The sequence below is a fragment of the Sturnira hondurensis genome, unplaced genomic scaffold (assembly GCF_014824575.4).
Source record: "Sturnira hondurensis isolate 20B ecotype Veracruz unplaced genomic scaffold, ASM1482457v3 Scaffold0004474, whole genome shotgun sequence".
Taxonomy (NCBI): domain Eukaryota; kingdom Metazoa; phylum Chordata; class Mammalia; order Chiroptera; family Phyllostomidae; genus Sturnira; species Sturnira hondurensis.
The window spans coordinates 11518827-11544280 of record NW_028077105.1 but is presented as its reverse complement, the minus strand read 5'-3'; the positions used below and the strand labels follow the sequence as shown (position 1 = coordinate 11544280).

General features: G+C 40.5%; 1 protein-coding gene and 1 pseudogene across 5 annotated transcripts in view; one reads left to right on the top strand and one right to left on the bottom strand.

The window, feature by feature from the left end:
• NCOA7 (nuclear receptor coactivator 7) overlaps positions 1-25454 on the top strand; it is a 141737-nt gene that overhangs the window by 48613 nt on the left and 67670 nt on the right. For all 5 annotated transcript variants that reach the window (XM_037045814.1, XM_037045812.1, XM_037045816.1 and 2 more), the window contains exon 3: positions 11799-12016. In XM_037045814.1, the coding sequence (XP_036901709.1) occupies positions 11799-12016 (218 nt within the window). The remainder of the gene's footprint in view (positions 1-11798; positions 12017-25454) is intronic.
• On the bottom strand, positions 18183-18405 carry LOC118986820 (uncharacterized; annotated as a pseudogene).

Genomic DNA, 25454 nt, shown 5'->3' with positions numbered 1-25454 from the left:
TGATATGCTCAATTTACAGTTATTTACAATACAAAAGCAAATTTACTCAGTGCAGTAGACTGAATGATGGCCCCCGAAGATATCCAGGCCTCAATTCCTGGACCTGTGAATGCTGCTTCCTGTGGCAAAAGAGAACTTGAAAATATAATTAAGGATTTCAAGATGCTATTATCCTATGTGGGCTTCTGAATTCAATCTCAGTGGCTGTCTTAGGAAGGAGATCTGACTACTGAGAAGGCACTGTGATGTTGACGACAGATACTGTGCTGTTGGCTCTCAGGAGAGAGGAAGGGACCACAAGGAATGCAGTTGTAGAAGCTGGAAAAGTCAAGAAAAGAGCTTTTAGGGGTTGTGTGGACCTACAGCAGATTTTTCAGACATCTGACCTCCAAACTAAGAAGAGTATAAATGTGTCATTTTAAGCCAGGTAGTTCAACTATATTAAGTTAAATAAATGACATATATAAAAACATTGTAAAGCAAAAGAGAATTAAAAAACTCCAAAATACTTGATCACTTCTTAACATTTCCGTTTGCAGATTTTTGGTGAAGTTTTGCATTGCTGTATTTATTAGCTTGTTCTTGGTCGATAAGCAATAAAATTCCTAATATATAAATGCCATACTTATAGGACGATGCTGATTCCTTTGAGCACAACCCAGTTCTCTTATCCCTTGGAGCAAGTTCCCTCTTCTGGTCCCCTTCCTCAGCTTACAGCTGATGTATATATTACTGTTGACTGTGCTGCTGATTTCCCTGTAGCTTTTTCAGGCAATAACTCAGGATCCTGCTTTTTAGAAAAGGAAACCAGGCTCCATGCAGACAATCTATACATGCAACGTAAGTCCCCCCGTCTCCTAGACACAAGGCAAACATTCTGTATAGTAAGCATCCGTTTTGCGACAGAGCAGTTGTCATCCTGGTCCTGGGGGGAGCATGTGAAACCTTACGTGCCACAATGCCCTTTATGAATACACCCCGAGACTCCCCTGAAAGGGTAACAGTTTGCATCCATTTTGACACCTGCCCCTAAGATCTGCTGATCCCATCACTTGTTTTAATAGCATGCATAAATCCTTAAAAAAGGGAAATTTGTGTGGTTTGTCCCTGATGGGCATTCTATTTAGTGGTTTGTGGTAGAAAGCAGTGTTTTCCTGAGGTCAGGGGAAATTCCACTATGCGTATCTGAGTTCAGCTGTATGAATATATTGCTAGTTATTGAACTTGTAGCCAAAGAATCTCTTATTTTAACTGCATTGGGTCTTTGGACCCAGGGTATTTCCAATTAAACTGATGAATTCTCTTGGAGAGGGCAGGGAACTTTATCAAAATTAGACAAAGTGGAAAAACGAACACACATTTCAAAGGTTAGCCCTAGAATCAGGGTTATCTACAATTTTTTTCAGTGATTACTCCTAAAGTTCTGGTTTTAGTCATAATTTCAAGAGAGAATTTTCATCAACTGATTTTTTAAATGATTTCCACCTCTCTGGCTTTAACTTTGATTTTATTTGGCATATATCATAATTGAGAATTTGCAAGGGAAACTGAAAACTGACCTTCTCTTTGTGAATTTACAAAATGAAATGGAATTCTAGAAGTGATGTTTTGTTATAAATAAATGGCTTTGTACTGTGACTAAATTCATAGCAGAGGGAAATAAGATTGTTTATCACAGTGAGAACAATAATGTGAGCACATAATTGTAATATCTAGGATTTATGAAATACCTTTTTTGTCATGTTTTTCCTCCTTTGTCGGTTACTTCATTTACTTGAATTCTGAGAAATCCCCAAGTAATGACATCAGCTGCCCACAGCAAGGTAATGACCTCTGGTATTTGAGCTCTGATGTGAACCAGGCCCAGGTTGTTTTCAGTAGTAAAAATGAGTTTTCTTTGTACTGTTTAGTCATCGGGAACACCCATCAGAGGTCACTATTTTCCTTTCAAGGACAAGGAACCTGAGACTTAGGTTTAGTAACTGGCCCAAGGATGCATACCTAAGAAGGGACAATGAGGCCTGTAGCTATACCTCATTGCCCTGAGTCTGGAAATGGCAAGAGTCACTTTTAGGCAACCAGGAAAAACAGCCTAGACACTGGAGGTCAGAACAGTGCATTGACATTGACAAGGTTACAGAGGAGCAGCCAAGAACAAGAACCGAGGAAAGGTCTCCTGCGGGCCACAGACCAGGTCTGTCTGACAAGGAAGGGAGTGTGACTGCAGTGTGGGCATTCACTGTGGTAGGTGGACTCGGGAGCGAGAATAAACACTGACAGAGAGTTAGAGAAGTGTTGCCTCAGCTGCAGATACTTGCACAAATTTTTGGTGTTGTGATTACAAAGGTAATATATGCTTGCTGTACAAAAAATTCAGCAATACCAAATTATGTGAATGTAAATAAGGTTGCCCCTCTTCTCCTTCCCTATTGACCAACCAATCATTTTTCCATAGCTATACAGGGGTGGTGAAAAGTAGGTTAACAGTTGTAATACAAATAAATACCACAATAATAAATAATAATACAAAAATAAACTCTGTGTTTCACGTACTCACAATTGTAAATCTACTTTTGCCCACCCAGGTATATTGAAACCCACGTATATATATCTAAATGGCATAGTTCTTTCTTAGCCTTGGAGAATTTTGCTTTATTTTTTTGTTTTATTCCACAAAGATAGGGTTATATAACTTTTTCCATGAAATATTACATCTTCATCTTTTATGTCCACAGTCTTAATTTACTTGTTAAGAAACAAAATTCAACTGAGTACCTTTTAAAGCTCTTATTGACTTTATTCAATGGTTCATGAATTGGAGAGCATCTCCCTCTTACAAGTAGAGAGGAGCTTCAAGGAGCTGGACAGGAAGGAGCAGGACAAGGGAGTTACACTAGCAAAAAGTGCATTAATTACTGGTTGACTGACTTCAATATTTCATTCCTGGGAAAGGTCAAAACTGGAAGTAAGCACTAAGTCTCAGCATAAGTGATTCCATTTGAGGCATGTTATCATGTTTGTTTTTTAAAGGTTGTATTTATTTACTTTTAGAGAGACAGTAAGGGAGGGAGAAAGTCAGGAAGAGTAACAGCAGTGTGCAAGAGATACATGGATTGGTTTCATCTCAGTTGTGTCTCACATGCCCCCACACCGAGGATCTGGCCTGCAACCCAGACATGTGCTCTAACTGGGAATCGAACCAGTGACTCTTTGGTTCAGAGGCCGGTGCTTAATCCCCTGAGCCACACCAGTCAGGGCATGTTTTTAATACCCTACAGAGGTGCTTTCAAGGAGAAAGATTTGTATTAACGAAGACTATGTTGGGGTAGTGGAAATAGGTGAAACTGGTTAAAAGATACAAACTTCCAGTTTAATGTGGATGTAAGGGATAGCATGGTGGCCCTATTTAACAGTACCTTATTGTATATTTAAAAGTTATGAAGAGCCCTGGCTGGTGTGGCTCAGTGGATCGAGTACCAGCCTGCAAACCAGAGTGTTGCCAGTTTGATTCCCAGTCAGGGCACATGCCTGAGTTGTGGGCCAGGTCCCCAGTTGGGGGCATGCAAGAGGCAACCACACACTGATGATTCTCTCTATCTCCCTCCCTTTCCCTCTCTCTGAAAATAAGTAAGTAAAAAATTTTAATATATTTTATTGATTATGCTATTACACTTGTCCCATTTCCCCCCCTTCATTCCCCTCCACCTTGCACACCCCCTCCCACCCACATTCCTTCTCTTTAGTTGTCCATATGTCAGAAGTTCTTCTACATTTCCTATACTATTCTTATCCCCCCATCTATTTTCTACCTACCATCTATGCTACTTATTCTCTGTACCCTTTCCCCTTCTTTCCTCCTCCTCCTCCCCTGTTGCTAACCCTCCATCTGATCTCCATTTCTGTGGTTCTGTTCCTGTTCTGGTTGTTTGCTTAGTTTGCTTTTGTTTTAGGTATGGTTGGTAATAACTGAGTTTGCTGTCCTTTCACTGTTCATATTTTTTATCTTCTTTTTCTTAGAGAAGTCCCTTTAACATTTCATATAACAAGGGCTTGGTGATGATGAACTCCTTGAACTTGACCTTATCTGAGACTTGCTTTATCTGCCCTTCCATTCTAAATGAAAGCTTTGCGGGAGAGAGCAATCTTGGATGTAGGTCCTTGCCTTTCATGACTTGGAATACTTCTTTGCAGCCCCTTCTTGCCGTAAGGTCTCTTTTGAGAAATCCGTTGACAGTCTGATGGGCACTCCTTTGTAGGTGACTGTCCCCTTATTTCTCGCTGCTTCTAGAATTCTCTCCTTCATTTTAATCTTGGCTAATGTAATTATGATGTGCCTTGGTGTGTTCCTCCTTGGGTCCACCTTCTTTGGGACTCTATGGGCTTCCTGGACTCCCTGGAATTCTATTTCCTTTGCCAGATTGGGGAAGTTCTCCTTCACTATTTGTTCAGATAAGTTTTCCACATGTTGCTCTTCCTCTTCTCCTTCTGGTACCCCTATAATTCGGATGTTGGAATATTTAAAGATGTCTTGGATGTTCCTAAGCCTCTCCTCATGTTTTTGAATTCTCGTTTCTTCATTCTTTTCTGTTTGGTTGTTTTTTTCTTTCTTCTGGTCCACTCCATTGATTTGAGTCCCAGTTTTCCCATCACTACTGGTTTCCTGTGCATTTTCCTTCATTTCACTTAGTGTAGCCTTCATTTTTTCATCTAATTTGTGACCAATATCAACCAGTTCTGTGAGCATCCTGATCAGTGTTTTGAACTGTGCATCTAATAGGTTAGCTATCTCTTGGCCACTTTAAAGTATTGGCTCTGGGACTTTGATTTGTTCTTCTGTTTGAGCCATAATTTTTTGGTCAGGTTGCACCTGTTATGTATGAGGGGTGGAGCCTTAGGTGTTCACCAGGGCAGGGCAACCCAATTGCTGGGTTGTTATGCTGTATGGGGGTGGTCAGAGAGGGAACAATGGTGCTTGCTCCACTCTCTGTCAGATTTCAGCCCCTTCTGCCACTTCCCCCAGGCAAATTGGTCCCTTCTGATGCTGGTTCTCGGGTGGGCGGGCTTGTGTACAATCTAGGACCCTGTGGGTCTCTCCAACAAACTCTCCTGTGGGGCTGGGACTCTCTCCCTGCACCTCAACCCCCCCAAGTTTTTTCAATCAGTGTTGTTAGGTTTTATATCCTAGCACTGGGGCCCTGGGTTGTGTGGTCTGTCTCACTGCCTATGTTTGTCTGGTTTATCTGCACACAAATGTGGGACCGTCTGCACCTCACTGGATCTGTTTGTGTACTTCCCAAGCCTGGAGTCCACCAGCCACCACTTTTTTCTGCTTTGACCCCCCTTCTCTTGCCACCGACTCTGCTCCTCTTACCAGTCTGGATGAATGGCTGTTGGATTTCCATACAGTTCAATTTTGTCAGTTCTGGTTGTGTTTTTGTTCCTAAATTTTTATTGTTCTTAATTTTGGTTGTGTGAGGAGGCACAGTGTGTCTCCCTACGCCTCCATCTTGGCCAGAAGCCTAGTAAGTAAAATCTTTAAAAAGAAAAGAAAGCTACAAAGGGAGTAGATCTTAAAAGTTCTCATATGAAAAAAATTGTAACTATGTGTGGTGATGGATGTTAACTAGACTTATTGTGGAAATCATGTCACAATATAGAAACACTAAATTGTGATGTTGTATGCCTTATATTAATATTATGTGTCAACTCTATCTCAGTAAAAAACGTAGTAGTGGTGGTCAGAACTTAGATCCAATCTGCTTGGGGGGTGGACTCTGTAGTGATGGGGGGTGGACTGCTTTGTGAAGCAGCCAATTTCATTTTGGGGTTGCTCTGTTAGAAGTTATATTGGACTAATTTCTTTTCTCTGTGACTTTTCTTATTCATTAACTTGCTCTCCAGAGTTCCACGGGTCAAATCTCTCCTCTTCACCTGTAACCATGAAATGAGACAAGAAGGTGTGTGGGGGAGGGTGTGCTTCAGGCAATTGAAAACAACAACAACAAAAACAAACCAAAAGGCTCAATTTCCCTCGTGGTTGGTCATTTTTGACATTTTTTTTTCCTTTCTTCATGGAGCTGTTAGCTCCAAGTCACAGAGCAGTGCTTTTTTACCTCCCTTAACATGCTTTCTACTTGAATGGGGTTCTGCCTCGGCCTTTAGGGCTGCGAGCTCTGCAGTGCATGAAAAATGTAATCCGGCAGGAGGGAGCCCGGAGGTGTGCAGACTCTTGGGGAAATTTAGTTTTGATTTAAAATACAGGGTCCGGCAGAAGTGAGGCTTGCTTGAGTGTGGTTGGTAGGGTAATGATATGGGTGTAATGATTTATTGTTTTAATTTGACCATTTCACCTAAAATGTCATGGTGTGCTTGAGTGTGATATTATTATGTTACAGAATTACATGCTTATGATTTTGTGACAAAAACTGGGGCATTGTTTGTGCTGGATCCTGTATATACATATACATGTATTTTTAACCTCAGAACAGCTTTAGCACATTTCCTGATCTTAGCCACATGTAAGCTGTAAGGGCCAGAGAGAACCTTGAAAATCTTGCCAGCCTTTTGCTTTTGTTTACCTTAGAAGTCCTGGAGTTTTATCATATTTCCAAGGAAGGTTGCAGCTGATACACAGAGAACCACACCCAGAACCTAAATGTCTCCTTCCTGTGAGTGTATTCTCCATTGAAGGCCACTAGATTGCCAGGCTATTCTTCCCTAAATAGTTCATGGAATTTCCAAAGTCCAGTGGATTTTATTTAAAAATCAAGTGATGCGTGTCTGCCATGGGACTCTTTCAGGCGAGGTCATGGGAGGCCCCGCAGCTGTTGGCTCCAACTCTGCATGTGTGAAGTCTTGTTCCACAACTTAACAACGCCCCGCGATCTTAGGAAATGGCCTTAATTCTTTTCAGCCTTTCCTTATCTACCATGTGGGGATAAGATTGCCTACCTTGTCAGGCTTTTCGAAGATAGGATAACATTTGTAAAGTACAGCCCAGCACCCCATTCCTTAGCCAACTCAGTAGTTGTTGCTTTTAGAAGTCTTTTAAACTCTTCATGAAAATCTTTTCTAAGCAATATATCTTAATTTCTAAAATTTGACAATGTGTCTTATTATTCTTATAGTAAGGAGACTTCAAAGACTAAATACTTTTAAAAATTTGACTTATACATGGTATAAAGTCCAAAAAATTAAACACAATGAATAGTAGTATTTCTTAATCTCCCTCTCCCCCTCCCCACCAACTACTAAATTTTTTTTGCTGGAAATAGTTTTTTTGGTGTGTAATCTTATAAGCATATTCTGTGCCTATACTCAGTAAGGTTTAGGTATTAAATGAAAGTTGTCTCTATCTTTCCCTTTAGTCTCTTGCTGGTGAGGCTAACTGGTAGCTCTGGTCACTACGTCCAGTCCTTTCTGTGATGGTAGCAGTGTTTTATGTGTGTGTTGTCCACTGCAATACCCTCTAAGACATAAGTCTGTTGAGCTCTTGAATTGTGTGGCTCTTGCAACTGAAGAACTGAGTTTTACATTTCTGTTAAATTTTAGTTTAATTTGACAACCACAGATGGCAGGCTAGTGGCTACCATGTTGCGCAGCACCATGCCAGGTATTGATGTCTGTGGCACTTTTTACAGAAACACAGGGACTTCAAATTGTGGAATTAAGCAGTCATATAGAACCATTACTTTAGTATTAATTACAGAAGTCTACATTTTAATACATTTTAAATTATGTGGCCAGTAGATCCTCTTTTCCTTATCTCTGATAAGGGAATTGAAGTTAACTTTTGAGAATATATTGGTTGCTGATTAGTGAAAGCTGTAGAATGGCTTATGTGTAGAAAAACAGTGAGTAGGAGAGCAGATCCTAACCGAATGAGAACATAGCCTCATTCATTCATTCCTTCATTCATTCATTCAAGAAATATGTTTTGAGTGCCTAAAGTGTACCATGCATAGGTCCTGGGAGTATGGCATGAAACAAAACCTAGGCAACTCCCTGCCCTCCTCAAACTTTCACTCTAGTGCCAATGAAAGCCTGTCTCATCAATGGGTGCCCCTTTGTGTTGGGTTTCCCTGCATGTCACCAAGCAATAGAAGAGGCCTCTGCAGAGACAAAGGAACTGGCTCAAAGCCCTGGCTTTGAGTGCTGCCTGTATCCTGAACTTATTTCCTCCAGCAAAGGAAAAAGCTTCAGAGGAAAGCAGTTCATTCAGCTATGAAAAATACTTTCTTTAGCAGTATCACCTTATTTATTTCTCCAGTCAGCTACCTCTGAGTTGGGATTCTAGTAGTGAAAAAAAAAATGAGGTATACATGTGCCCTGCGAATGCACACAATTTTAAAGTGACAAAGCCAAGGGATTCCAGAGTGAAATGGTCCCATTTTATGGGAAGGGGGCATTAAGAAGCTCAGAAGCATGATGAGACATGATTGCTTACTCGGCTGCCTTTGAGGAAGGTCTGAATAGTTCAATGACCCTATCTTCTGGCTTTTAGAGGATCCCCCCCAAAAAGTAATTGCTTCTTAGTCTTAGCATTTTATCTGATTTGTTTTATTCTTTCCAGTCTTCTACATTTTTCCAGTCTTCAAACTTTTCTAGTACAACATGTATTGTGTAGTAAAACAAAGCATAGTAAATTACATTATGGTGAATAGTCCAGGTTGAGAGATGATGAATGTCTTTAATGATTCGATGGGAGCAGAGCTCAAGAAAAGATGGCGAATTTGAAAGGGAGAGAGTTAGAGAATAGAATTGACAGGGTCTAGTTACCATAGTGAGGGAAGACTGAATAATAGAAACCTCTTTTATGTCATTCTGATCTCTTCAGAGACAAAAGGTAAATAGAGCATAACAAAATAAAGGTGTGTTTTTTTACTTGTATTCCCAGCAATCAAATGTGAAATATGCCTCATTATTTTCAGTCACGTATCTGTTTAAGCTGATTTGCTAAGTATTCTCTGAGTCCGCAATGTTAGTAAGTGTATATTTGGGGTTGTTAAAATCGCTTAGGCGAAAGAAGAGGCATTTATTTCCTTGTGTAACCTGTTGTTTTCACTTTACCTTAATTTGGGTATAACAAAACCCTATTGTGAAGACGTCACATCCACTGATACCCACTTGAGAACAAAAGAGAAGGCCTAAAATATAAAGGCCCCGAATTTAACAGAATGTTTGAAGAGCATTAACTGCGCTGCATTCATCAGGCCAGCAGTCATTCCCTCTTAGGAAAGGTGTTGAGAGTGTATTTCCATGTTTGAAGGAAGGGCTGTATAGTGGGCTTCTGCCCCTCACCTCTTTTTTTTTTCCATTTTCAAAAAATTTTTTTTTTATTTAACTTTTGTTCAAGTACAGTTTTCTGGTGACAGGACCAGAATGTGCCAGGCATGGGGATAACTTGAAGAGAAACAAATGATAATGAGTACGCTCTAGGCAAAACAGATGTGGCTGATTGTAAAAGTAGTGATGTATTAAATTATACTCTCTTTGCTGTTCAGCAAGTTTAAGATGGGTGTATTCTACCATTTTTTTTCTGAAATAGAAGTGTTTGGTTATACACATTCATAGTAATGGTCTGTGTGGAAAAGGAATAAGGAAATGCATCCCGTTTTCTCATTTCCAAGGGTGAAAACAAGTACCTAAGGAGATGTCCCCAGACAATGCTCATCAAAGTATATGCCCTCGATTTGAGGGAGTTTAATGGTCATGGGGACAGTGAAATGAGGACCCTGAAATCAACTTAAAGTGGAAAAGTTCAGAAGCTTGAAAAGCAGCTTCTCTCAGGACGCACTGACTTAGTTTTTTGTTACCTCTTTTCTCTCCTGGAAGGGACAGTTTTGGCGAGTGGGCAGTAAAGGTTCATCTCAAGCAGTTTATTTTTTAAATTTTATTTTTTAACTATAGTTTACACTCATATTATTTTGTATTAGTTTCCAGTGTACAGAATAGGGGTTAATCACGTACTGTACAAAGTATTCCCCCCAATATTTCCAGGACCCACCTGGCACCATGCATAGTTATTAAAATATTATTGACTAGTCAGGCTTGTCTGTGATAAACCAGTGTATCAGAACAAGATCAACACAATCCTTTGGACCCAGAGACCTGTTCTGCAGAGACTGTCCTAAGTAAAGAGCTGATCTCTGATCTGTGTATCCAGGTTACTGCATGTGAACTTCAGCCTCATACAGAAATCTCGATGAAAGAGAAATTGTTTTGTTAGCATTATCCGAATCAGCTCTGCAAAGAGCCACCTACTGTTTTACCAGGAAAAAAATGTTTAAAATCTGAAGATAAAAATAAAATGTGTTTACTGAATGTAATCCCATTTCGTGACTCTCCAGTTTTGCTTGATTTGTGGTTTTGTTTTTTAACTAGTAAACATAAAAAGATAGGTAAACTCAAGATGGGGAATATATTTGTGTATGATTTTTTTCCTACCTATCTTTTCTTCTAGACTACAGTCATTTGTTAGTCAGTGAAAGTATAAGAACTTGGCTGCTTGGTGTTCAGTGAATAGCATCCTAGTTGAAATATTTTGTTAGAATAATGAGACCTTTACCTCAAAAGCTGAATTTGTTATATACCTTATGTTGTTATGTGATTATATCAGGAGATATTTTACTATTTCTGTGTTACATGTAGATACATATCTTAGTGGATGCTAATAAAACACCCTGTCAGGTAGCTATGCCTCATTGCGGGGCCTCTCTCTCCAGACTGTTAAATCAATTTGTCCAACATCACAGAGCACAGCAGCGCAGAATCAAACCTTAGTTCCTATATTGTCCTGCAGTTGCTTTTCTCCCCAAACATTCTCACCCAACATCAAGTTATATAGATGTTCAAGGGAGCAGAGGAAATAGACGTGTAAGAGGCTGCTGCCTGTGCCTAGAAAGAAAGGGGGAAAGGCGTCCTGACCAATCGGTATTCACGTATGAGCAGACTGCCATGTATAGTAGAAGGCAAGGGTTTTGTTCTTTATGTTCTGGTAAGGTTAAAACATTTTTAAGGACTAGTATGTTCAAAATGACATGTGACTTGGAGTGATACATCAATTAGAACAATTTTGAGTTTTTGAATTTATAATAAACTTCATCTCATACAGAGACTCAGGAGTATAAAATTGAAAGCATCAGATGTGCTAACTTATGTATCAGCTATTACTGATCATAATGATAACTGTGTGTCGTCACGGTGGCATTTTCTATCTCAGGAAAGGCAGCTCTTTGTCCAGCACTACTGTCATGTGGATAAAGGAAAAGAATTACTTAACTCTAAACTGCTTGCACCCTGACAAATCTTGATATTCAGTGTGTGAGCCAAGTGTGAAGGGTTTGTTGCTATAGGTGTGCTTGCCCATCTGTCCAAGGGTGCCATTGAACACCAGAAACACTTTTAAAAATGTAGCATTCCAAATATGGCAATATATTTGGATAACTGTACATCATGCCGAAAAAAACACTCACCATTGTATAGCCTATAGATTCATCTAGTTTTTCCTCCTGTCTAGAGGAAAAAACACTCACCATTGTATAGCCTATAGATTCATCTAGTTTTTCCTCCTGTCTAGAGCATTTCGCATTCATTTCCTGAGACATCCAGGATAAACAATTGAGGAGAGGCCACAGGTTTCCATGTAAAAATTTTTAAGTGATTAGGAATGGAAAATATAACAGGAAAATGTTATTAACATTAATATAAAGGAAGTATTTTCTATATCATTTTCTCAAAGCCCGATTCATGAGATTAATATAACTTCTCCTAGCAATGTTTTCTCCCCTTTTTTATAGATTGAAAAAGAAAAAACAAGGCAAACAAAATGCAGAGACTGCCTCAGCTGTAGCTACAAGGACTCATACTGGAAAAGGAGATGTTAACACAGTCATTTTAGAACAAGACAAGTGCAACATTGCCGTGGAAGAAGAACGTATTACTGATGAGAAGAAAAAGAGAAAAAATCAGTTAAAGGAGATCAGACGTACAGAACTAAAGAGATATTATAGTATTGGTGAGTATTGGTGGCATTATTTGATAATTTTCATTTTAAAAATCTGTAGTAATTTTTAAGACTATAATTTGTAACTGATCATAATAATAGTATGTGTATTAAGCAGAGACTGTGTGCCAACGACCCTTGATTTCTATATATAATCTTTGGTAAAGGGATGGAAATGAAATAATGTTGGCATGTCTCATTCAGCTTTGTGTTCCCCTCATGGTGCACAGCGCCTAGCAGATGGTGTATGCTAAGACATATTTGTCAAATGAATGGTCATGTTTCCGGTATGAGAAATATTTTTAATATATATAGACATAGCCATAAAAATGTTGGTAGAAATGTGTGCACTTTTGAGCATCAGCTAGGCAACAGAAAATAGATGGAGACACGGCCCAGTATCTGTCAGTTGAGAAAAAGAAGAGATGAGTTGGGAGTGTTACTTAAGGGGAATCTTAAAATGAGTCTACAGTGTTCCACAGTTTCCCAGAATTGCCATTGCATCTGAAACTGCATTAGCAAAAGTGGTATATCTAGCATGATGGAGGTAATAACCCTGCTTTCCATGGATCATCCATCTCACACCTACAACTCCTGTCACCTGCAAGCCTGGAGCATGTTCAAAAGAATGCGAAGAAAGGGAACCGTGAGTCAAAACTGGTTGTGGCATACAGGGTACAGTACATTCAGGATTGCTAGACTAAGAGAGAGAAAACCGAGGGGCAGCTGGAAACCTGTTGCAATACAATACATGAAACATGGTCTTTTTTCTTCTTTAAATATATTTTATTGATTATGCTATTACAGTTGTCCCAGTTTTTTTTCCTTAACCCCCCTCCACTGGGTACCACCCTTTCTTCCAGCCATTCCCCCTCAGTTCATGTCCGTGGATCATGCATATAAGTTCTTTGGCTACTCCATTACCTATGCTGTTCTTAACATCTCCCTGTCTATTTTGTACCTACCAATTAGTACTTCTGAATCCCTGCACCTTTTCCCCCAATCCCCCTCTTGCCCCTCCCAGCTGATAACCCTCCCAGTGATCTTCATATCTGTGATTCTGTTCCTGTTCTTGTTTGCTTAATTTGTTTTTGCATTCAGTTAATAGTGTTGAATTTATTGCCTTTTTAATGTTCATTGTTTTGATCTTCTTTTTTCTTATATAAGTCCCTTTAGCATTTCATGTAATAATGGCTTGGTGATGATGAACCCATTTAGGTTTACCCTGTCTGGGAAGCACTTTATCTGCCCTTCAATTCTAAACATTAACTTTGCTGGATAGAGTATTCTAGGTTTTAGGTCCTTGCTTTTCATCACTGCGTATACTTCTTGCCAGTCCCTTCTAGCCTGCAAAGTTTCTTTTGAGAAATCAGCAGATAGTCTTATGAGAACTCCTTGGTAGGTAATTGTCTAGAATTACCTAGAAGCAACTCTTGTTGCTTTCTCTTGTTGCTTTTAAGATTCCCTCTTTACCTTTCACCTTTTGCATTTTAACTAAGATATGTCTTGGTTTTTTCCTCTTTGGGTCAGTCTTGTTTGGGACACTGTGCTTATCGGACTTGCATGTCTATTTCCTTCACCAAATTAGGGAAGTTTTCTTTCATTGTTTTTTCAAATAAGTTTTCAATTTCTTACTCTTTCTCTTCTCCTTCTGGCATCCCTCTGATTCATTGAAATGCTTAAAGATATCCCAGAGGTTCCTAAACCTATCCTTATTTTTTTTAATTCTTTTTTCTTCCTTCCTTTTTTCTGTTCTGATTGAATGTTTTTTCCTTCCTTGTGTTCCAAATCGTTGATTTGATTTTGAGCTTCATTCCCTCCACTGTTGGTTCCCTGAAGATTTTTTTTTTTTTATTTTGCTTAATGCAGCTTTCGTTTCTGCCTGGGTCTTTTTTATGCTGCTGAAGTACCCAGTGAGTTCCTGGAGCATCCTGATAACCAGTGTTTTGAACTGTGTATCTGATAGGTTGCTTATCTACATTTCATTTAGTTCTTTTTCTGGAGGTTTGTTCTGTTCTTTCATTTGGGCCATATTTCTTTGTCTCCTGATTTTGGCAGCCTCCCTGTGTTTGTTTCTGTGTATTAGATAGAGCTGCTTTGACTCCCTGTCTTCGTAGTGTGGCCTGTTGTAGAAAAGCATGCCTGTAAGTTGTATGTGGTGGAGCCTTAGGTAATCACCAGGGCAGGGCAACCTGTGTCATTGCTCTGTAGTTCTGTGTGGGGCAGGGGTCACAGAGGGGTTAATACCTCTGTCTGGCCACTGGATTTTGCCTGGGAGGCAGTTCTCATCACTCGCAGTTCATTTTCTCCCCATATGCCACTGGTGCCCTTCCAGCTATTGCACTAGTGCTAAATCTCAAAGAGGGTGAGTATGCATGAGCCCTAAGTCCATTGCAGGCCCTTTTATAGGAGTCTCTTTTGAATCCTGCAGTTTTTTCTGAGCCCCAACCCCCACTGGTTTTTACAGCCAGAATTTATCTTCCTGGCGCTGCATCTCTGGGTTGGACGCTCTGGACTGGGGCTGGGATCCCTTGCCCCTGAGGTATCCCTCTGTTTTTTTTTTAGCCACCACACATGGATGTGGGACTGTTCCCGTCTCTGCACCTCTCTGTGCCTCTCCATGTCTCTGCTTTTTCCACCCCTCCTATCCGCGTGGAATAATGTGGCTTCTTTAAACCCTTGGTTATCGGACTTCCACATAGCTGTTTTCTGACTATTCTGCGTGATACTTGTTTTGTGGTCTAGTATTTTTTGCTATAGTTGTGTGCAGAGGCAAGGCATGTTTACCTGTGCTTCCATATTTACTGGAAGTCTGCATAAATCAAAACACAGTCTTATAGTCAAGTCTTATTTCAGAGGGCTCCAAAGTTGGGTCATGGGCAATGCCAAAGTTACCAGGAGACAGATCTTCTCTATGTTTAATTTCCTAAGGGTGCTCATCAAAGAGAAAATAGGCTGCAGTTGGGGTTGTAATCAGTGAGGCTGTGCTGGCTTTGCTCCAGCAGAGGCAGAAGAGGCATCTAGAGCAGGAAGTGTGTGGTTTCTTGCATTCCAGTGGGCTAATGTGACTGTGTCGCATATTACACAGTTTAATGGATGCTTCTAACCTCAAGTCATTTGGTATTTTATAAAAAGCTGTAACTGACAACCTATTGAAAGACACTTCTGTGTGAACCATAAAGTTCCTCTTAAAATTTAAAGTGTTGAGTATTATTCATTATTTCCAAAACAAGGAAGGTGATTAAGGAACATTTCATTTTATACCTTTGTTTACATGATTTGTGCAAACTGGACTTTTGAAAATGTGTAGTTTTTATAGTTGTACAACTTAAAATACAGGGTGGGGTGAAAGAACAGTTGTTCACATGAAAAATAATACAATAATTAATAAATAATACAAGAAGAAACTCTGTGTTAAACTCTGTTTTGCATACTCACTGCCATAAACCTACTTTTGCCCGTCCTGTGTGACTTTTTTTCATCCTTACTTTAATCATTGTTGGTTAAGAAGTATTTTAAAGTGGAGACATTTTAGCTCTGTAGAGTTTCCCTGAAGGAAGCTGATAGTCCTACCCACTGAGGTTGCTTTTTGTGGGCATGCTGTACTAACTGGATGCTGCATGGCATGCCTTTGCAATAGTGCAATAGGTGGTTCAGAATTGTCCGGTGTTTTTATTTGGTAGCAATAAGTAAAGAGATGCCATCACAGCTTTTCAGCCGCTTTCAGGAATGGCAATGGTAGCAGTGGTTGCAGGCTGGGGGCATTTCCGTAGGAGAATCCAGTGCTAACATGGAACTACTGGGTGGGCCTGTAAATGCCAGGGCTCCTTGATGCTTTGCACATTGACTTCAGCTGACGCACCCCGCCCCCCTGCAGGTTTGCTCCACCTCACAGGGCCCACCTGCGTGCTCCCTAGATGCCTGTCCCAGGATGTTGCTCTGCACCAGCAGGTGGAGCATGAGGCCGCGGTGAGGGTGGCCCCAGTCCCAGTTCATTGCCGTCAGTTGGCTCTGCAAAGTAGTCACTAAAATGGGAAGATCCTGTGTGGCACGCTAAGGATTTGGATTTCATCCTTCAGGGGAACTCCATTAACTCTTTGATTTCGGGTGAAAAATCTAAGGATAGTGGGTGGAAGTGAGCTGACCGGACGGTGGGAGACTGGATCTGATGAGATAGGTACCCTTGGGGGGGGGGGGGGCGGTGCTCTCAGAACCAGCAATATTTGGTGACAATATTTGGCCATAGTGTGTGAGGGAGAAAAAGAATAGTCACAAGTTTTCAAATTAGAAAACTCAGGAAGGAGGAAAGAAGATAATGAATTTGTTGAGATGCTTTTGAAGTGCCAAGTGGATTAGTGTAGAAGAGTCTATATTTGAGGTGAAAGGCCTGGAAATTGCTACATTACAGGATAATTGCTACTTACAGGGTAAATCCATAGTGTAAGAGAAGTTATCAAGGTAACAAATAAAACAAGCAGTTAATGGGTGACCAATGATCATAAATTTATAGAAAAATGAACGAGAAGGATCTATAACAATATGTCGATAATTGTTTTCTCTGAGTACACAATTTGCAAGAGATTTTGTTTTTTTCATTTTGGGGGGCATATTTCTCATTTTATAGTTAGCTTTCATATTAATCAGAAAACAGAGAGAACTGAATAATATCATGGAGTAAACCCAAGGGCTTGGCCAAAAGAACATTAGACAAATGTAAAATTCCATGATCACTATAAGAGAAAATACTTTCTGTAGCTATCTACTCTCATGCCTGTAACACTACCTACCTGATTTAAGGAAGCTTGCTTTGGCAGTAATATTCTTCCTTTTAAATTAGGTTTATCTGTGCTTTATGTAAGTAAGCCTTGAGTGTGATTGGTTTACTGGAGCAGTGCATAGACCTCAGAGGAACTAGACGACTGCGATTAAAAAGCAACAGCTGGGAGGAAGAGTTGCGGAGGGCAGGGCACCTAGAGCTTCCACCCCCTCCCGAGGCCGGCTCTCCCCCTGCACCTCCCGGTATTCACCAGCCTGGAAGCTCTGTGAACCCCAACCTGCTGGTTTTCGTGGAGGCTTCTTCACACAGTCATGATTGATGAAATCATTGGCCACAGGGGCTTGATTCAACCTCTAGCTCCTTTCCCTCTCCCGTCCCTGGAGGTCGGGAAGTTGGGTTGAACTTCCAGTTCAACCCTCTCATCAGGATTGATTCCATTGGCCACCAGCTACCATCTCTTGGTACGTTCTAAAGGCCACAGCATTAACATAAGACAGCTTTATTCTCAACACTAAGGACATTCCAATAGTTTCGAAGCAGAGAGTCAGAAATTGTGGATGAAGAACAAGTATGTCTTTATTATAAATCACAATGTTGCAATTTCCTGTCATTTTCTTTGTTTCATATATCAAGTTCAGAAAGCCAAAGCTATGTTATTTTGATAAATTCCCAAATATATAAGTAGATCAAGCCACAGACATATAATAAAATTTTTCTTCTATTTAAAAATAATCATTCTGGTCATTTAGAATTCAAAGAATACAGGATTAAAATGGACTCATGTAGAAAGTGGATATCAAGAATCTACCTAAAACATTCTTTAATCAAATAGCATATAAAGACTTGAGGGACTTGGGTATAAAATAAGTTAAAATTATTAGGATGGAAGTAATTAGGCCGTGCTTCTTGGGGCCACTAAGGAAGTCAGAATGATGTTTAAATGAAAGCACACTGTAAAAACCTAGGTGGTGAATAGGACAAAGAAACAGGTTATCAAGACCCCCCCCCAAAAAAAACAGGGGTGTTGCGGAAGGATTGCAATTGATGAGAGAGAAGATAACAGATAAGGGAAGCTCGAATGAAGAGGTTTGAATCAAAGATGTTCTTGGTAAACAGGTCCAAATAGGGGGAATTGAAACAGTAATCAAACATAATACAAGAAGAATGCTTTCATGAGCTGAAACTCATACCTGACTTTACAAATCAAAAGAGCTCACCCCATTTAGACTGAATTAAGGGGGAAAGGCAGCACTTAGATAAATGGGGGCAAAAGTTTATAGGTCATAGAAAAACGAGGGGGTGGGGAGTCTTACCACAAAGCAGCGAAGAAGAGAGCCCGGCACAGACTCGTCCACAGCAGCGAGTACCAGAGGACCACATCTTCAGCGCTGTGAAGTGAAAGTTGGTTTTCAAAGACATCAGGACATTCTCAGACATACAAGGTCTCAGGAAACATACCTTTGTGTCATGCCTTTCCTGAAACAAAGTTACTGAGAGGGAGAGATACTCTTTTTTAACTGGGGTACCTGTCAGAAATCCAGGCCTCAAGAATGAAAACGTAATTTTATTAAACTGATAAGAACAGATAGTACACTCTGTCTTAGCCAAAAGGCCGAGAAGCGATTGAAAATGTAATTATATAAAAAGAATTGGTGGTGAGCATTCTAAGTAATTTAAGATAAAATTAAAAATAGGTAACCACTGTAAACATGGTTATAAACATAAATATAAGAAGGCATCATAATTTTCCCAGCTTTATTGAGATATAATTGACATAACATTGTGTACATTTAGAATTTCCCATGTGTCGGGTTGGTATGTGTTTTTGTCTGTGTGTGTGTTGCAAAGTGATCACTACTATAGCTTTAGCAAACACCTCCATCAGTTCACATAATTACCGTTTATTTTTTTAAGTATTTTATTTATTTATCTTTAGAGGGGAAGGGAAGGAGAGAAGTAGAGAAACATCAATGTGTTGTTGCCTCTTGTGCTGGGAACTGGCCTGCAACCCAGGCAAGTGCCCTGACTGGGAATCGAACCGTGGTTGTTTGGTTCGCAGGCCCACGCTCAATCCATTGAGCTACACCAGCCAGAGCGATTTTTTTTTGTGGTGAAGCCATTTAAAATCTACTCTCTTACCAACATTCAAGTATAGATTACAGTGTTATTAACTGTGATCACCATGTTTGTTCATTAGATCCTCAGAACTTATTCCTCTTATAAATGGAAGTTCATACTCTTTGACAAACATCTCCCCATTTCTCCCACCCTCACACCTGGCTGTGAGTGCAGTAGCTTTCACTCAAGAGACACTTCCTCCTTTGCCTGTCACAGCTCCACACTCTCACGAACAGGGTATCTTATAATTGATATTTGTCACAGTTGGAACAAAAAGGATAGCCACCAAACCAGGCAGCTATGTGGTACTGCGAGCTTGAGCTGAGTCCAGTTCCATTGTAATCGTGGGGGTCTGCATAATGCACATCTCGTCCCCTGATTAATCTGTTGTGTTGTGTCACAGTTGTATTATGAGGAATTTCACTAAAAGAGAAATACTCAAATGTGGTTTGGGCTGAGGGAAGGACAACAGATTAGACTAAATATATGGTCAGTGATCTTTCAGTTTCAGTGATTTTAAAAAATGAGAAGTGAGCTGGGGAAGATGCAAAGGAAAACACTGATTTGTTGATGTGTGACAGTAATGTGGTCAGATCTTTCTGGAAGGCAGTCTGGCCATGGTTATCAAGACCTTACCTTTTGCATACCCTTGACCCTAACACTTCTGTTTGCAGAAATTCACCCTAAGGAATCAGTTATGATGACGATGTTAGAAGACTGAACTACAATATCTGTTATTGAATTGTTTTTTTTTCTTTTATAATATATTTTATTGATTATGCCATTACAGTTGTCCCATTCCCCCCCTTTCATTCCCCTCCATCCTGCACACCCCTTCCCATCCACATTCCCCGCCTTTAGTTCATGTCCATGTGTCATAAGTTTTTTAGCTTCTACATTTCCCACACTACTCTTGCCCTACCCCTGTCTATTTTCTCTCTACCATCTATGCTACTTATTCTCTGTATCTTCTCCCCCCATCTCCTCCTCCCACTCCCCTGTTGCTAACCCTCCATGTGTTCTTCATTTCTATGGTTCCTCTCCTGATCTAGCTGTCCTCTTAGTTTGCTTTAGTTTTAGGTGTGGTTGTTAATAACTGAGTTTGCTGTCCTTTCACTGTCCATAATTTTTATCTTCTTTTTCTTAGATAAGTCCCTTTAACATTTCATATAATAAGGGCTTGGTGATGATGAACTCTTTGAATTTGACCTTATCTGAGAAGTGCTTTATCTGTCCTTCCATTCTAAATGAAAGCTTTGCTGGATAGAGTAATCTTGGTTATAGGTCTTTGGATTTCATGATTTGGAATACTTCTTTCCAGCCCCTTCTTCCCTGTAAGGTCTCTTTTGAGAAATCCGCTGACAGTCTGATGGGAACTTCTTTGTAGGTGACTATCCCCTTATCTCTTGCTGCTTCTAGAATTCTCTCCTTCATTTTAATCTTGGTATTTCTCTTTTTAAAAGTGATTTTGGATAGTTTCCTGTATTTATGTTTCTACATAAACTTCATTACCAATGTGACATACTTTCATTCTCCAAAATTTTTTAAAAATTTGAGTTTTAATTGCATTTAATTTAAACCCTAATTTGAAGAGAAAGTGAAATATTTATGAAAATGAGATATTCTATTTAGGAGCATTATCTGTACTTCCCTTTATCCAGGCTTCCATTTATACACTTCAGTAAACCTTTTAAATTTTCTTTATGCATATCTTGCCATTGTCTTGCTATATTTATTTCTAGATATTTTCTAGTTCAATAACACTATACCTGGGACTTTTTTCAAAATACATTTCTATCATAAGTATAAAAGATTATTGTATCTAGCCATCTTACTTAACAATGTGGCTATTTCTGGATTTTTTTTAATGATGTTGATTCTTTAGGTAGACAGTTCACCTGCTAATAATCAACTTTTCATTTCTTTTCAGTATTTAAAACTTCTTTATCAGTTGCTTTGACTAGAGATTCTAGAACAAAGTTGAGTATACCCCAAGATAGTGGGAATTCTTGTATTTGTGTTGGTTAGTGATTTACTTTTAATATTTGCTTTTGGTTTCTGATGTGAAGGCTCATCTCAGTATACACAGGTAGGCTTTAGGGAACTTTAGTTAGACCAGGGCTTCATTTCTAAAGAGACCACCGATGGATGAGTGGTTACCTGGAGTATGTCCTGCTCAGGTGTTGCCTTGCCGAGCTGTGAAAGGCAGCCTCCGATGAACGGAGGGATTCCCTCTTGATGCTTAGGGTTTCCAAACAGCCTCCATTATGTTTGTAATGGTTCTGCTTTCATCTCCACCACAAAGTTTATTTTCATGACCTTAAATACTTGGGGTTTAGCCTTGCATTGCGTTAGATCAGCCTCTTTGTTGTAATCTAGTGGAGTGGGAGATGTTATGCCCATAAGCCTTAAGAGCTTTGCTGGAATTGCTCTCAGGGACCGGTCTTCCCAGAACCACAGGAATGAAAGGACTGGGGTGGAGCTCGCCCACTGCCTGTGCTGTCGCGCCTGCTGCGCCCTGCGGTCTTTCTCATGGAAGGCTGGGGTGCGGGCCTCACTTGGGCCTTAACTCAGGCTGCATCAGGTAATTAATGANTTTATTTTCATGACCTTAAATACTTGGGGTTTAGCCTTGCATTGCGTTAGATCAGCCTCTTTGTTGTAATCTAGTGGAGTGGGAGATGTTATGCCCATAAGCCTTAAGAGCTTTGCTGGAATTGCTCTCAGGGACCGGTCTTCCCAGAACCACAGGAATGAAAGGACTGGGGTGGAGCTCGCCCACTGCCTGTACTGTCGCGCCTGCTGCGCCCTTCGGTCTTTCTCATGGAAGGCTGGGGTGCGGGCCTCACTAGGGCCTTAACTCAAGCTGCATCAGGTAATTAATGAGCTACTGCACCCCTGAAGTGACATCATGAAGTCACTCAGTTTTCACTCTTATGGGAAATCGCTGGTGATATACACCTTTTAGGATTCCATTACTTTTCAGAAATATATTTTTAATGAATATCAAAGAATAACTAAAAATTCTTCATTGCCTTGAGGGGGGTCACTCCTATTCTTTGTTGTGTAACATTTTTCAATTTTCTTTTGTCCTTTTAAAAAAATCTATAGTAATGCTGTTTAATTCCATCAACTGCTTTTCAGCATGTATCAAAATGATCAGACATGGTTTTTCTCCTTTGAACAATTTAATCATGTATCATATTAATGCTGTATATCACTCCAGTGTTTCTGGAATGAAAGCTTTTTGCTTTATGGTTTATACTTCCTTTAGCACTCTAATATATTCAAATTGCTATTCACTTATGTTGACAACATTATCATTAGTAATAACAGCATTTGTTAAGCACTCAGTCTGTGCCAGGCTCTGAGATAAACACTGTGTCCCTCATGTCATTTAATCTTCTGAACAACATTATGAGGTAGTTCTGCATTTCACAGATAGGGGAATGGAGGCACAAAGAGTTCAAGTACCTTTTTAACTAACATCAGGCCCCTGCGAGAATGTGTCAGGGTTGCTAGTTGAACACAGCTCATTTGACCTCAAAATCAAATTGTAATTAGAATGATGTTTGGTGCCCTGGCCCCTGTGGCTTAGTGCATTGAGTGCTGTCCTGCAAACCGAAAGGTTGTTGGTTCAGTTCCCAGTCAGGGCACATGCTTGGGTTGTGGGCCAGATCCCCAGTTGGTGGTGTGCAATAGGCAACTGGTGGATGTTTTTCTCCCTTCTTGTCTCTGTAAAAATAAATAAAATCTTTATTTTTTAAAAAGAATGAAGTTTGGTAGTATAAAGGAGATGGTACATGACCTGATTTTATGGTTACTGTCATCAAACTGTGATAACCAAATGCATTATCTCCTAGTGTGGGCATATGCCTGTCACTGGAAACAGATTTTCCTGTTTATAGATCAGCCTGCCCCCTTCTTAGAAAGACTTAGAGACAGACAATTTTGCCTCTCTGATTAGCCCTCATTTGGTTGCCATGGAAACATCTTTCTTTAGGTGTTGAGGTATTGAGGGTCTTTTACTGTCAGCCTCTTGTGCCCCAATCAGATGGTCTTACGATAGAGAGGGAAGGAGGGGAGAGTTGCTTCTTTAAGGGGAGTAGGCAAAAAGCGGGTACATACCCACACCCAGTACTTACAGGGGCAGTGCAGAATTGGTCTTAACATTTGAAAACCTGATAATTTTCAAAATTTGTGCTTGTTCCAATAATTGATCACCAAAAGGAAGGCTACACACTGCCTCTTCTGCCCTTCCTATGTCTATGAAGAGAATGTACAATCACAATCAGGGGAATTCAGTGTCTCTTTTGTTTCTGTTTTCAAGTACATAATTTATAATGTCCATTGTCATGACTTCACTCGGTCCCCAGTGGTATGTGACAGGAACCAGGTGCTCAGGTTTGAAAGACATTAGTATTGTTTCAATCTTGACAGTTTTTCTCGGAACCAGAATATCTAACTGGTGCTGCATTCCTTAACATGCAGTGTCCCCCACCCCAGTACACTCACACATCCAAGATCATGACTTGAATCCTCAAAAATTTCCACTTTCAGCTCTGGCTAATATGACTCAGTAGATTGAGCACTGGCTTGTGAACCAAAGGGTCTCAGGTTTGATTCCCAGTCAGGGCACATGCCTGGGTTGCAGGCTAGGTCCCCCAGTAAGGGGCGTGTGAAAGGCGACCACACATAGATGTTTCTCTCCTTCTCTTCCTCCCTCCCTTCACCTCTCTAAAAATAAATAAATAAAATCTGTAAAAATGTTTCCACTTTGAATCTGAACCCGTCTTCCCACATTCTCCCTCTGTGGTAGGTAGCATAATGCCACCCTTCCAAAAAGAAAAATGTACATCCTAATTTCCAAAACCTCTTATGTTACCCAGCAAAGGCAAATGGTTATAGATGGAATTGAGAGCATCCTGGATTATCCAGGTGCACTCAATGTAAACACAGGGTTTTTTTTCTTTTTGCTGAAACGGAAAGGGAGGGAGGAAGAGAGGGTGAGAAACATCACTGTGAGAGAGAAACATCGTTCGGTTTTCTCCTGAACATGCCCCAACTGGGACCAAACCTACAACCAGGCAGGTGACTGGGAATTGAACAGGCAACTATTCATTTTGCTGGATGATGCTCAGCCAACAAATCCACACAGGCCAGGGCTAAACACAGGGTTCTGGAAAATGAACGAGGGTGGCAGGAAAGGGAAATGGAGAAATGGCTGTGCAAGAAGACTTGGCTTGGTGTTGCTGGCTTTGCAGATAAAGGAAGGGATGTCAAGCCAAGGAAAGTAGCCTACTTCTAGGAGCTGGAAAAGGAAAGTGATCTTTCTCTAGAGCCTCAAGAAGGAGCTGCCTGCTGACACTGTGATTTTAGCCCAGTGAGACCCATGCCAGACATGGAACCCACAGAACTAAGACAACAAATTTGTGTATGGTTTTTTTTTTCATTTTGAGCTCACTAAATTTGGGCTAAGTTGTTACACTAGCAATAGGAAACTAATGCCTCATGCCACTCTAACTGCAGCATCTCAGTGCCCCTCCCTCACCACTGCCGTAGCTACAGCTGCTCAGCTTGCATGTCATAAACCACACAGTGAGCCATGACAGCAGGGTTTTTCCTTATTCCTTACATGGCCTGTCACCCTGGTGTTGATACCCAACCTCTGGGTGAACCCTTGTTACTGCTTATTTCAATATTCTCATTGAAACCTTATCTTTACCCTAGTAACTCTTCCAAATTACAAAGCCCCTCATGCACCCCCAATTCTGTCTTTACCCCATTACATTTTAGCAAATGACCATATCCTCACTGTACTGATAGGATTAACACCATCCTTACACTTTTGACCTCAGGAAACCTCCATGACCTCCCAGTTTTCCATTTCCGTGTTTCTATCTTTCATCTTCTTTGCTGCATTTGACAGTGTCAAAATGATCTTTAACTTTTTTCCAGGGTGTCTGTGACATTACACTCGTTCTCCTATCCTTTTAATTCCACCCCCCACCCCCATCAGCCACACTTCTCTTCACTACCCACATCTAAGCCTTTCTTTGGTTTGGTTCTCAAACCTCAGATCTCTTCAAATGTGTTTCTTTGGCAGTTGTAACCTCTTTTGAGACTCACTGCAAAGGATTCCTTCACATCTGGCCTTCTCGCCTCTCCAGACCCCCGGAATATACCTGAACATCAAGTTCTTTTAGCTCCAGTGCACAGAGAGGTCTTATTTCAGGAAACTTGTACCTAGGACTCAGGTGCAGGAGCTAAGAACCTTGTGTTCTTGGCCCTCTTCTGGGATGGAAGGGGAGGAGGCAAGACTTGGAGGCAGGGCACCAGATCCTCCAGGGTTGAGGTCAACAAAGGTACCTGCTCCCCATTTTAATCTGCACCTCCATAATTTATGAGAATTGAAACAGGCTAGGCTAAAGGGCCTGTATTTCATCCCTCCAAAGTATTTGTCAGTTTCGTAAGACTTGCTTCCTTACTGGATTGAGAAGAACTGGCACTGAAGGCTTTGTAGAGGCGGGGCAGGTAGAGGGTTCAGTTGCTTTG